The 12,860-nt window shown below is 30.7% G+C and overlaps 1 protein-coding gene across 17 annotated transcripts in view; it reads right to left on the bottom strand.

Annotated features, from left to right (window-relative positions):
* LOC126740013 (glutamate receptor ionotropic, kainate 2-like) overlaps nt 1-12,860 on the bottom strand; it is a 147,337-nt gene that overhangs the window by 7,416 nt on the left and 127,061 nt on the right. For 4 of the 17 annotated variants that reach the window (XM_050445869.1, XM_050445868.1, XM_050445870.1 and 1 more), the window contains 4 exons: nt 10,924-11,127; nt 10,517-10,750; nt 4,819-5,022; nt 2,301-2,405 (listed from right to left, as the gene is read on the bottom strand). In XM_050445869.1, coding sequence (XP_050301826.1) covers nt 2,301-2,405; nt 4,819-5,022; nt 10,517-10,750; nt 10,924-11,127 — 747 coding nt within the window. The remainder of the gene's footprint in view (nt 1-2,300; nt 2,406-4,818; nt 5,023-10,516; nt 10,751-10,923; nt 11,128-12,860) is intronic. The other 13 variants (XM_050445871.1, XM_050445872.1, XM_050445874.1 and 10 more) reach the window with 4 other exon arrangements.

Genomic DNA, 12,860 nt, shown 5'->3' with positions numbered 1-12,860 from the left:
TAGGATTTTAAAGTTCTAAAGCCCTGCTCACCTAAAGCTTCTAGTTATCAGTATTCCACCGAAAGGCTGAAGAGGGAAAAGAAGCTTTTCTCGCTCCTTTTATTAAATATTTATAGAGTATTAAAATTAATTCATATAGGTTAAGAAGAGTTTTCTTCTACATATTACATCAGCTCATATTTAACCAGCGAATATCTTTGAGTACAGGAAAAATTAAAACAATGCTTGTATATATAATTAAATTATTGAATTTTTTTGTAGAATTGTAATTTCACTTGCTAGTTCAGATAAATGAAGCCTTTAGTTGTCTATAACTCTTAGAACGACACGCTTTGTTTCAAATGTTAATTTGAGCTGAAGAAAAAAAACGAAAGACAGAAGATTTTACGCGGATAATTTTTCAATTTTACTTTAACAATATTTAATAAATAAGAGTTTAGTTGGTTCTAAGAAGTTTTCGATTTGTTGAAGTAAACTATCATTTTGTCTATCAACCACATACAAATGATGCCATATAGAAAAGTGATAGTGAAACAAGTATGTAGAATTGAGAAGAGAAGATCTCCAAGCATACTGTATTCAGATAAACTAATGAAAGAAACATTTAAAGAATAAGAGAGCAAAGCAAACATTTAACAAGTTTAATTGAAAACCGTATCAAATGAATATTACTAGAAACCTTTTTCCAAAATGCACGCAGCTCTTCTTTTTCTAGTTTTTTATTCCTTTGGTTTCCCAAATATGGCAGAACTTGCCAACCTTTCCTTATATGTCGATAACGCACGACTTGGTTACTTATTCCATCTACAAGTTTTGAAAATTGCTAAATAATGTTTCAAAATTCTGATTTAGTTTATATATTGTAATTTTCGAAGAAACACAATTTGCGAGATTAATGAGACCAAACTTCTACTTTTTGCTAGATGTATTCCAATGTCGAAACATTGAAGTCTACTTTTGTGTTCTTTGAGTAACTTCGACATACAAGCCGTTGTATCTTTAGGAGGCATGCAACTGAAATATGTCTGAATTACAGTACAGACTAGATTCCAAACTCTCCTGGTACGATCACACAGATATTATAATTAGGGAACCATCTGCCTACTTTGCGTTTGCATTAGTGCTTTTGGTAGCACCTGGGATCAGTCCGTCATCTCTCTCGACTTATTTATCTATAGTCAAACATCTTAAATACGAGACTTTGGTGTCCCTGTATCGAGCAAATAAAAATTCGAGAAGAACTGGATATTGGATTCCTTATAGGAATGTCCTTTTTTCCTAATAAGGACTTGTGATCCACATGACAGGCATAGAGAAGTGGCAAGATTCTAATAGGCCACTCTACTAGATAGAGCTGATGCATCTTTGTGCGGTCCGATATACCAGCAGAGCATACTAGTTGATAGAGAACGCCAGTGTCTTCTAGGCTGAAGTTTTGTTTTTGCTGTACTAAGATTTAAGCAGGAAATTTTAAATTGTGGATATACAGTATAGTTGTAGCAATCTTTTTGACCCTAAAAGACTGTAGGCTACTGTCTCCCAATCAACTCATTCAACCATTGAAGTCTATTTGAATAAAACTAAATAATATTGCTATTTCCTATTCAAATAGTAGCAAAATTTTGGATCTAATTATTGACATATCTTTAAGATTTGATAGAGTAGAGAGAGTACGTTGCTGAATGTGCGTATGCCCATGCTTTACGCAAGTTAACATATCTATCATATGAGCCTGCCTGAAGTTAAATAGATATGGTAAAAAGGCGTAATGGTATATACTAATATGTAATGTGTAACTTATATGGTACTAACCAAATTGCTAATCCTAATTCCTTCGTAGCTAACTCATTTCGTACAAACAATTTTATATTTAATAAGCGCTCATAAAATACCTTCACGAACAATAAAATAATGTCGTTTATTTGACCTGGTTTATAACACATTCTTAAATAGTTTTTTAAATTTATAAAAACATCCTTTATTACAACACGTATTACCTCAATTAATTTTCTTAGCAAATTGCCCCGCTAAGCGAATATTACTCTTGTCCAAAGCGAACATTTAAATGGATAATGGAGCACCAGCTATCAAGAGAATAAATTTACATAAGTTGATGACATGTCGTCTGAGAAGAAAAACATTGTGCGGTTTCCCAAATGAACCTCTCATATTTCACAAAATAAACTAGGTAGAGAGGTCCTTAATCTACGTTCCGCTATTATAAGGGTCGTAGTTTGTTGCTCAGTATGCGAGTATATTTAAAACGGAATCAAAAACAAAATGAATTTAGTGTAACTTACCTTAAATAAAATGCTGATTCCCAAATTCATGAAGGGCTTGGTGAAATCTATGACACTTTCCCTGGCATAGTTTATTGTCATCGATCCGACGGCTAAGTCGGCTTTCTGTGAAAATAAAATAAAAGGGATAATCAATAGAGAAGCGAAAAGAAGATTGCAAAAAAAGAAAATGCCATCGGCTGCCGACTATAATTCATTATTTATGAGAGCGGTTTTCATTTAGATAATTCATCTGTAAATATTTGATGGAAAAATTGTTAAGAAAAGCTTGTTCTGGAGTTCATTTATTGAAAAATCGAAAAATATGAGGCGAGGATGAAAGATTTTGAACAGGCGATTACGTTAGAATATTATCCAATAATTATCCAATAATTCTAGATTTGGATGAAGAACAAGTTGCATACCATAGCTATATACAGCTATATCCGAGACAAAACAGCCCACCCTGAAAATCTTAAAAAATAAATTGTTTAGCCAAAAACGACCGAACACGTCAATTTTATATATATTGAGGGGGACATTTATTGACAGAAATTGCGTGTCTCTGACGTCATTCTCTAACCCTCCAAAGTCCTCATCTCAATTTTTTTAAATAGGGATAGGGGTCGAGTGATAACTTGGATTAAATATAATTTTATTCTCTACATACCCCTATTTTTATTTTTTTCTATCATTTCGTTCTCAAGAGATATGAATAAAAGTGTATAAAAAAATAAACATATTTCTAAAAGAAAAAAAATTAAAAGTATCTATCACCGATTTTATTAAATGATGAAAATGATCTCCGTTGACCTCTATACAAAAACAATTGGTGTTCAAAACGTTTGCGCACATTAGCGAACATTTCGGGTGTTTTTAACTGATATTCGTTAACAATTCTATTTCGAAGATCTTCAAGGGAGTCAGGCTTTGTGGGAAAGACTTTGGCTTTTAGAACACCACATGAAAAAAACTTAAAGATGTAGGGATCAGGAGATTTAGCAGACTATTCTACGGTACCTCTCCAAGCCATTCTACAGTCTACTGGTTAGGCTAGCAGGACATATTCACGCAAGTAACCAGGCCGGATGAAGCCGGATGCATCGTGAGAGAAGCAGACTACCGTGCCTTGAAATTGAGAACTCCTAAACTAAAAAGAAGTCTACGCCATCGATTTGCTTGAGGCAACTGAACAACGAAACTGAAACAATTGAATCCTAACTAATCCTGCTGTTATTTATTATTGTGATATAAATTTAGATTAGGGATAAAACAAAGGGTTTTAGAGACTGACTTTCCACAGTACACTTTAGCTCAGTACAATAATAACTCGCTACTATAAGACCTAATCGACGCGCCTTGCCTAACCGACGTTGTACATTTACGGGTTTAGAGTCTCGAACTTGATGATTCTTGATTGACGTCTCGAATGTTGAAAATCATCCTGAACAGCGTTTTGCCGAGTATATAAGGAGCCGCATCGTCGATGGAAGTCACTTGTCAGTTGTCAGTTCACTAAAGTAACGTTCGGAAAATTGGCGCGAAATTTAAACAGTTAACTAGTCATGAGCGATCGTGTTTTCGTAGTGAAGTGTGTAAATAAATGAGTTGACTATTTTCGATTGTTTTAACTTACATCTTACGAATGGAAAAAATATCTTTAAAGTACCTCTCAGCTTTCTCTAAAATCTACAGAGATATACTAAAAATAATTTATTTCAATAAAAAGATTTAATAAAGATAATAAAAATAATTTATTTTATCTCGATGTTATAAACCAACTAGATGCAAACAATTTTATGATGCCTTATAAAATGAGGGAAAAAATATAGCTTCTTCAAGTTCAGATATTTTGGCAATAAAAAAGTATTGATTTTATATTAAAATATAATTCCTTGTTACATAGTCAATTTGGTATCAACGTAACTGAAAAATACATTATATCCAAATTACGCACCAAATTAGGTTAATGGAGTTTAATAATTTTTTTCTTTAATTAATGCATCAGCGTGAATCTGGATAAAATTGGTGTCGGTTTTTATCACGTTTTCGCTAATTAGAATATTGAGTGAGCCCGTCATATTTCCAAAGCAAAATAAATATGAATTTGCACTTAATAAATTGGCAAAATATTTTTTCCACTAAAAAAGTTAGGTCTCATAAACTTAAATTATACCTAAAAATAAAAACAAACACAACTTTTATGAACATGTAAATGTACGTAACACCCGAATTAGAAATTTAATTACTGGATTAAAAGTAAAGATTGACTTGCTCCATTGCACTATGCTACTCAATACAATTGAGCCTTCACCACCACTTTACGACTGTACTATATTGAGAAATCCCTATATTATTTATAGAATTATACATAACTAAGTGTCAGTCTTATATTACTCTCAGACACAAGTCACTTTTTGTTCATGCATGCTGTGCCCGCCCGAGGAGATTTATAATAAATTTTCGCGTGAAATTTTAATAAATTATTAAAAGAATAGAAAGTAAACAAAAATTATAAATGTGTCAACAGCCATCTTACCTTTTCCATTAGCTGTCTCACAATCCCGTTCCACTCGCCAGTTTCGAGATCGATGGCTCCATACTTTCCATCCGGAACCAATTCAATTCTATATTCAAAGCCTACCATAATCGCTAGCTCCTTAAGAAGATCTATGCAGAAACCTTCGTAGCGGTCATGAGGAATTGGGGACGGTGAGCTTTTAAGCATTACATAAGGTTGCTCCTACAAGGGTTAAGCTTTGTGTAAACTAGCGAATACTTAGGTGTAAAATATTCATAAGCCTTTATAATTGATTGAAAATAGGGTGGAACAGTAGGAGATTTGAGTGCTTTCGTTTCAAACCAAATTACCATTAATAACTTTCTCAAAAAGGTAATTTAGATATACAAGGGATTTTGAATATGATAAGATCGTCTAGAAATAGTGTTTTTGTCCTGTAATGTGTCTAATTATATCCGAAAAACATCATTTAATTCCCAATTTCCTCTTATTTTCAAATTGAGATAAGGATATATAAATGAGAGTTCGATTTTTTCACCAATTTTCTATATAATCGTCTCGTTTTCTATAAAAAGTATTTGGATCGGCTAGAAATGGTGTTTTTTCCTGTAATGTATCTAATTATATCCGAAAAATATCATTTCATTTTCACTTTCTTCATATTTTCAAATTGAGTTAAGGATATATAAATTAGAATTTGATTTTTTCACCTATTTTCCATGTCATTATTTCAAAATGGCGTTTTTCTCTCGTAATGTGTCGAATTATACCCGAAAAATATCATTTAATTCCCACTTTCCTCTTATTTTCAGATTAAGATAAGGATATATGTATAAATGAGAATTCGATTTTTCCACATCTAGTCACATTTCAGTTTTCTAGATCATCATTTCATTCTCTTAATAGTAGTTTGATCGGCTGGAAAACTAGTATTACTTTTAATTTAAACTAGTATTACTTTGATAACTATTTCACAAAGGTTCTTCAGAGGAAATCTATATGCTAACCTTTTTCCACTGGTAAAATAGAACTCTGTAACGAAAAATTATAAGACTCAAATGCCCTATTGGTTGCAATTTTTTCATCTTCCAAACAGGCGACATTTCAAAGAAAAAGCTCTTAGCAGGCGCCAATAGCCAATTGGTCTATTGAGCGTACTTCGGCACAATGCGAGACCGGAAAAAGGAAATGTCCCATTTTTTACATTAACTTCTTTTACTGTATTTTGTAGATTTCTATGCTAAGGTACATACTTTTTATTATTATATTTTGGTATATAGTCTAAGCAAATAAATAAAATTTATTTAAATAGATGTTTTATGCAAGATAGTACGAGACACTTTTGTTTTCTTAAAAATGGTGTTAAAGTTCCACAATTGAATATCTTTTTACTAACTTTTGCCTCCATGCACTGTCCAAATAAATTCTTAAAAAAATATTGTCCAATTTTAATAAAATTAATTAAAGCAGTTTATAGGGATAGGAATTTTATGGCCCTTAATTATAGGAAGAATCCCAATACTTTTTACTTCTGACGAAAGTTTCTTTATATAATATTTATTTATTTAAACTCAAATCACAATACAAAACCAATAACCAAAGGAGTCAACAAGTGCTAAAAAATATAACAGAGCATGAGTATATAAAAATGACAAAGAGTTATTGAAAAATGACAGCTGATGCATAAACCTAGTTGAATAAAAAAAATACCTCATGATATATTAATTTGCGACAGTTTGCAGTAAATGTATCAAATTTCTTTTGATGTTGATTTCGATTACAAATTCTTAGTAAAGATGAATTTTTACAAACATTGGTCCTCAGAGTGGTATTAAAATTTGTTTATGACTGTCAAATGAAACCTGTTCCAATATATTGGGGCAATCCATAATATTATGAAACATCTTTTACAGAAACCTAAAATACGTAATTTTTCAACTATGTTGTAGGGAATAAAGTTCATAGCTTTGTAGCAAAATTTGCTGAGGGTAAGCGATATATGAACACTGACCGTTAGTTTTAATTGAAATATCGACGTTAAATCCTTTGTAAGCTAATTGAAAAAGGTAATTGAACATATTTTTATTTTTGTCAATTTACGATGACGACATATTATACCATATTGATTTGACGATTCTACACTGAAACGAATATATTTTCAAAAGTTCCACTCCTCCGTATCTTCTCAGTTGTTTACAATTAGACAAAAAGACAATAAAATATTTATTCTTTAATGGAACCAGAAATGGCCTCATCTAACCAATTTACTAAATTTTCTGAGAACTGTAAGCAGAATAATGTTATGTAGAAACTAAAGAATTGTGAAATAGAGTATAAACATAAAAAATTATTACTGAATAAGAATTTGACGAATAGAAGAAGTTTTGAGATAGCTCATGCTCTTTCGGATATTCTTTGGAAAAGTTGCTTAACAAAGGAACTCAACTTATTACTATACCGGCGGTAATAATACGTGGATATAATCATTTAAAATATAATCAACTCCAACCAATTTGTTAAAACCTTTTTAAACAATACATGAATCTGAAAAAAAAACAAGCAATTTAATTTACTAATGTTTTTATATAAACAACTCCCTTGCTTCAATCGATATTTCTGACCCTTGTTCTAAGTCTATTGAACACACGATTTTCAGCTCTTTTACTGTGGATTTTTATGTTCATGCGGTCCACTTTCTTTAAGAACCCGACAGGGAGTAACTGGAAATCCTTGGAAGCATGTAATTGAAAAGTTTTAGAACATAAAAATCAATGGTTTATAAAAACTAATGGTACTAATGGAGTTTTAATTATTTCCAGTTAATATTGTTGCTTTATGGGTAATTAAATACACATAATAATATAGTTAGAAAAACATCTATATACAATATACATATACATTACTGATTAACATATTTCTCCTCCTATTTTAATTAGATAACTATATAAACTTGGGATTTTTTAAAAGAAAGTATAAAATTTACAAGCTATTGACAGAATTGAAATTCAAAAGTACTAGAAAGGAGTATGCTGATTATGAGAAAATAATTCAGACAAATATGGTGGTATACCTGAGTTTTTTTTTTGTATTAATAAAAATTAACGTCAAAAGTCCGAGGCAAAATCATCTATTGTCTAATAAAAAACATAAAAGAGCGCTTTGTAATTTTTTAATTGATTTTGGCAATTCTACTATCAAGGATCCGCCATAAACAGCATCACTATAGTCCAAAAGAGATAAAACCAATCTATTACGGAGAAAGTATCTTATTTTTGAAAGTATGTACTTTTTGAAATTTCAGAACACAAAATCGTAAACAAATGGTCAGCATTTGTTCGAGTTCAATTTCGCTTCCACTTATTATGACTATGCCATCTGCAAAGTGCGGATAGTTAAGCTATATGCCACCTATATTTATTCACTTTTTTCCAATTCAGCGTTTTAAATTCGTTTTCTAGTGCTAATGTAAAAAGTTTGAAAGAGGTGGTATTACGTTGTCTTACAACTCTTTCTTGTATTATTTTTCTTGTCGATATTACTTCGCTTATATTAAATAGAAAGCATTTTTGTACGAATGTGTACGAATTGCTCAGCTGTAATGTAATGTATGTTGTATTTTTCACATTTTTCGATCAATATTCGTAAGATCTGTAAGTGGTCGATAGTACTAAAGCCCTTTTTAAATCTTGCTTGTTCCACCAGTTGGTAACAGTCTAATTTGTTAGAAAGTCTATTTGTGCGTATATTTCTGCTGTTAGTCGGTCTTCTACTAGGCAACGACCATTTTTCATAGGTGCATGTCATGTTGACATTTTATATTTTTATTTCGGATATATTTAGTTTTGCATTTTTGACTCATGCAGCTCAGTATATTTATAATTTTTGATGATGTTTGTGTTCAGTTTTTCATTTTGTTTGTTCTCTTGATAGTATTCTTCTTCGTACGTTCATATTTTTATTATTTTCAATTATATTATTTATTATTCTTGTATTGAGATTTCTACTGTCTTTTCTGATTTCTCGTTTTATGGTCTGGTAACGTGTCTATATTCAACAGATTATTATTTTCTTTCTTTGGTTTTATTCAGGTAGCAAGTTTTTGTAGTGCTGATTGTATATCATTTGTGATCTTCTCAGATAGATGGTCTATCTTTAGACTTTGGGCGTTCATTGGAGTAATTTTGTGTTTTAGTTTCTGTTGGTATATCTCTATTTTTGTTCTGATTGCATCCGCTATTGGAAAGAGTTTCCTTTGAATAAGTTTTTCAAGATGAATTGCATTTAAATTAAGTAGTGTGGTGACTACTGGAATTTACTCAATTTAAGACTGAGATGGCTGTAAATATGATTTTATTATTTGATGTGATTAAATCAATTGCATTTTTTATTTTACGTTTAAGTCTTCAATGTTGTCTATTTTTGTACCTAATTATGCATTACGGGCTCCGCTTTTTCTGCTCTTTTAGCAGTTGTAATGTTTTCGAAGAATTCTTCCACGAGGTGTTCCGCTGTACAAGTACAGTACTTCTGCTGTAGTTGTCTTTTTTTATTATTGAGGACTGCCACTCCTCCAAGTGGCTGGTCTAAGTTTCTACTGTATAGTACATCTCTAGATTGTAATGTGTAACAGTTTTTACCTGGTAGTCTCAGTTAACACAGTTATAACACACAATATTATACGTTGAAATTTGTAGTTTTTCCGTTGGCGGTTTAGACCTTCTCCAAAATCCATGAAGCCACCCTGTCAGCATGAACGATTATGCCAAAACACCCTCTACCATGGTGAATCAAAAAAAGGACAGAAATATTGGTGGGTGGTGCGCAGGACGCCAAATCCCACACCTACTATAAGTACATTAAAAAATGTTTAGTTTCTGTTAATCCTTTAATTAAAATAAATGCTAACATTTTCAATAAAAAATATTAACAATATATTGCCGTATTTAAAACACATCCTGATTTAACACACATTGTTTCTAAAATTTCAGATAACTTTCAAATTCATGTTTTTGCAATTTGTGCACATGAATATGACTAACTACTTCGCTTCTTTTTGGCTTAAATCACTAAACAATTAAAACGTACTATATATATATTTTTTTTTATTTTAAAGTAAAAGATTTTAAAGAAGATAAAATGTCTCTATAAGCTTGGGTGTTTTACACTTTAATGGATTTGCAAAGGTGCAGGAAAGGGACTACGGGATTAAAAAGCAGTAGCCCAGACAAGAGAATAAGCTATTTTTAATTTATTACCCTAAGTAGACTTAAGAGCGAGTCTTTTCAGCATACATGCCATAAGTAAAATAATAAAATTATATTTTAAGCGTCAAGAAGCTTAAAGAAGGTTTAAATAATTAAGTTTAGAGTTCTTTACTAAGTTTTAGTTTTAATAAGCAAGAAAATGCAATCATCTTAGCAGTTCCAAACACTCGGTTTAAGACGTGTTTTTGAATAAAATAAAATATAATCTACTAAAACTGATCCACTTTTAGGAAAAATCATTTAAATAACTTTTATAAGTAATAAAATAAAAAGATACGTATGTTTTAAAATAAAGTCTACTATAATTCTCACAAAATTATTACTACTATGCGACTACAATGCACGCAGTAGTAACACATCCAACCTTATGTTGCGCAATAGAAGACGTCTACATTATCCGTTAAAGAAAGCATTTACCCTAAAACTACTTATACCATTATTTTTATACATACATGCATCATTAGTTCCCTAACCATGCCATTCCAAAGTCCAGTTTCTGGATCGCATGCCCCATACTTCCTATCAGGCACTAAGTCCAGCAAATAGTCAAAACCAACTTCTTGAGATACGCGTTCTAGTATATCTATGCAAAATCCATAAAATCTTGTGTTGCCTGTATAGTTTTTGCTGCCATGCATCATCACATAAGGTGTTTCCTGGTTATCGGATAGCGCATGCAAAACATGCTATATTTATTTATATACATATCATTAACAAATTTTGCTGAATAGAATTTAAAATTGTGCATAAATGTAAAATTCCGTTCGAAATATTTATTTCGGAGATATCGTTATTTAACTATTATTTACCAATTAAAATTAGATTATATTAATGCTGATATTAAAAACTGTTAACTCACTAATATTGTTGTAACAACCAATGTAACATTCATCGATCCATGATCAAAAAAGGCGTTTCTGTCTGTAATATTTACACCCATCCCTGGATGCCATTCGCCCACTTTCACTAAGGCGTGTTGTTTTAGTTTCAAAAGATCTAGTTTAAAACGAATTCTTTTGCCTTCTTTGAACTCTATTGGTCCACTAAGCCCTTTCACATCTACCTATAAAATATAAGAAAAAAAGACATTAAAACCCAGACAAAATTGAATCAAAGCAATTATTTTATACAACTGCAAAGTAATTATTTTGTATGACTGTAAATATAAATTAAATATCAGACTTTAAAAGTGATAAGGAAGGTTAAATAACTGTAGCTATCGTAGAACGAAACAAATATGTTATTAAAGTGGTTATAAAAAACTACGGTATATATGGTATAAGAATGTCATACATAAAAAAATAAAGTAGCCGTGTCTACATTATTTTAAATACTTGTAAAGTTATGTTACTGCTAATTGTTACTTATTTATTATATTCGATTTTTTTTCACTCTAAATCAATTTTTTTTAAATTTTTCCTAGATTATAATCTAGAACTGTTTAGCGAAGATTTTGTTGTGCGAAGATTTTAGGATAATTAAGGATATCTACTCCAAAAATGGATTTTTTAATTGCCTATACAGAGCACAGAAAATGTTTTTAGCTCCTGTTTTTAAATGCAATTTTTTACACAAATTTTTATTATTAAGTTATAGTTAATTAATCAAATTTCAAAGCACGCTTTTATTAAATTGGTCTTCATTGGGTAAGAAAGGCAAAAATGCTGAATAAAGAGACAATTCAGCACTTTTGCCTTTCTTAAATTAGGCTTAGTAAAATCAGAAAAGTTATTTAATAGCTATACTAAATTGAACACTTATATTTTAAAAAGGTAAAATCCTCACCCTTATAAAAGCCGCTAGGATAAGAGATCTTTAACTGAAGTTGAATTTTCCAAGCTTTTCAGAAACAATATAAAGCTCATTATTTAATTCTAAATCCCTTCCATCTATGAAATGTAAATAAATAAATAAATATTTCGCTTATTAGTAAGATTTTGCTCATCCTTAAATGCTGGTAAATGTCAATATGTATTTAACTGTGAAAGGAAGAAAAATTGACAAGAAGTAGCATAAAAAACAAATATCTTAAAATCCTCACGTGGCGCCTATTCTGAGCTTGGGTTCGCACACTACATAGATTAATTTTATAAAAATAAAGTTTTCAAATTCTTCAGATTTATTTTCAGCACCTTCTCCTAACTATTATTCTATAACAAGTATGAACTAAGTAAAATTTTACACAAACATCGTAAAATTTGGTATATGTTATAGACCATAACTTTTGCACGACTATCGACGTTTGAGTAGTTTACATTTTCAACTCCAGATACCTTAATTCATATTCTGTTATCAAAAACTTTATCTGAATGTATATGTATTAGTATGTTACCCAATAGCTGTACAGAAATAGATATTCTTTTAAAAAAAATTAAAATGTGGACAAAAAGATAAATATTGCAAATTAAGTACTGTTGCGAATTTGCCTATTATGGAAATTTCTGTTTGTTTATAATTAAGCCTAACCTGAATAAAATCCGATTAGCCCCTTAGATGCTACAGGCTACAGCGATATAATGAATTACTGCCCTCATAAAATTCGCCGCGCTATTCAACCAAATCGAAGTCGGAGCATAATTCTAAAAATTATAGAAAATTTACCTTTCTCAGCAAAAAACACTGTATTTTAACTATATGATAGCACTTTAGGAAAACCTCATCGAAAAAATATCCTTTGATTAGTCGAGTAATTAGTTTTTTCAAACATTAATAAACATTGACTGTTAATATTAATTAATCGAATAATTCAATATGTTAAATAGTATTTTAATCAAGACATTTTCACAAATGTATTGT

Source organism: Anthonomus grandis, chromosome 8 (assembly GCF_022605725.1).
Source record: "Anthonomus grandis grandis chromosome 8, icAntGran1.3, whole genome shotgun sequence".
NCBI classification, from domain to species: domain Eukaryota; kingdom Metazoa; phylum Arthropoda; class Insecta; order Coleoptera; family Curculionidae; genus Anthonomus; species Anthonomus grandis.
Note: the sequence above shows the minus strand (reverse complement) of the source record. Positions and strands in the feature narration are given on the sequence as shown.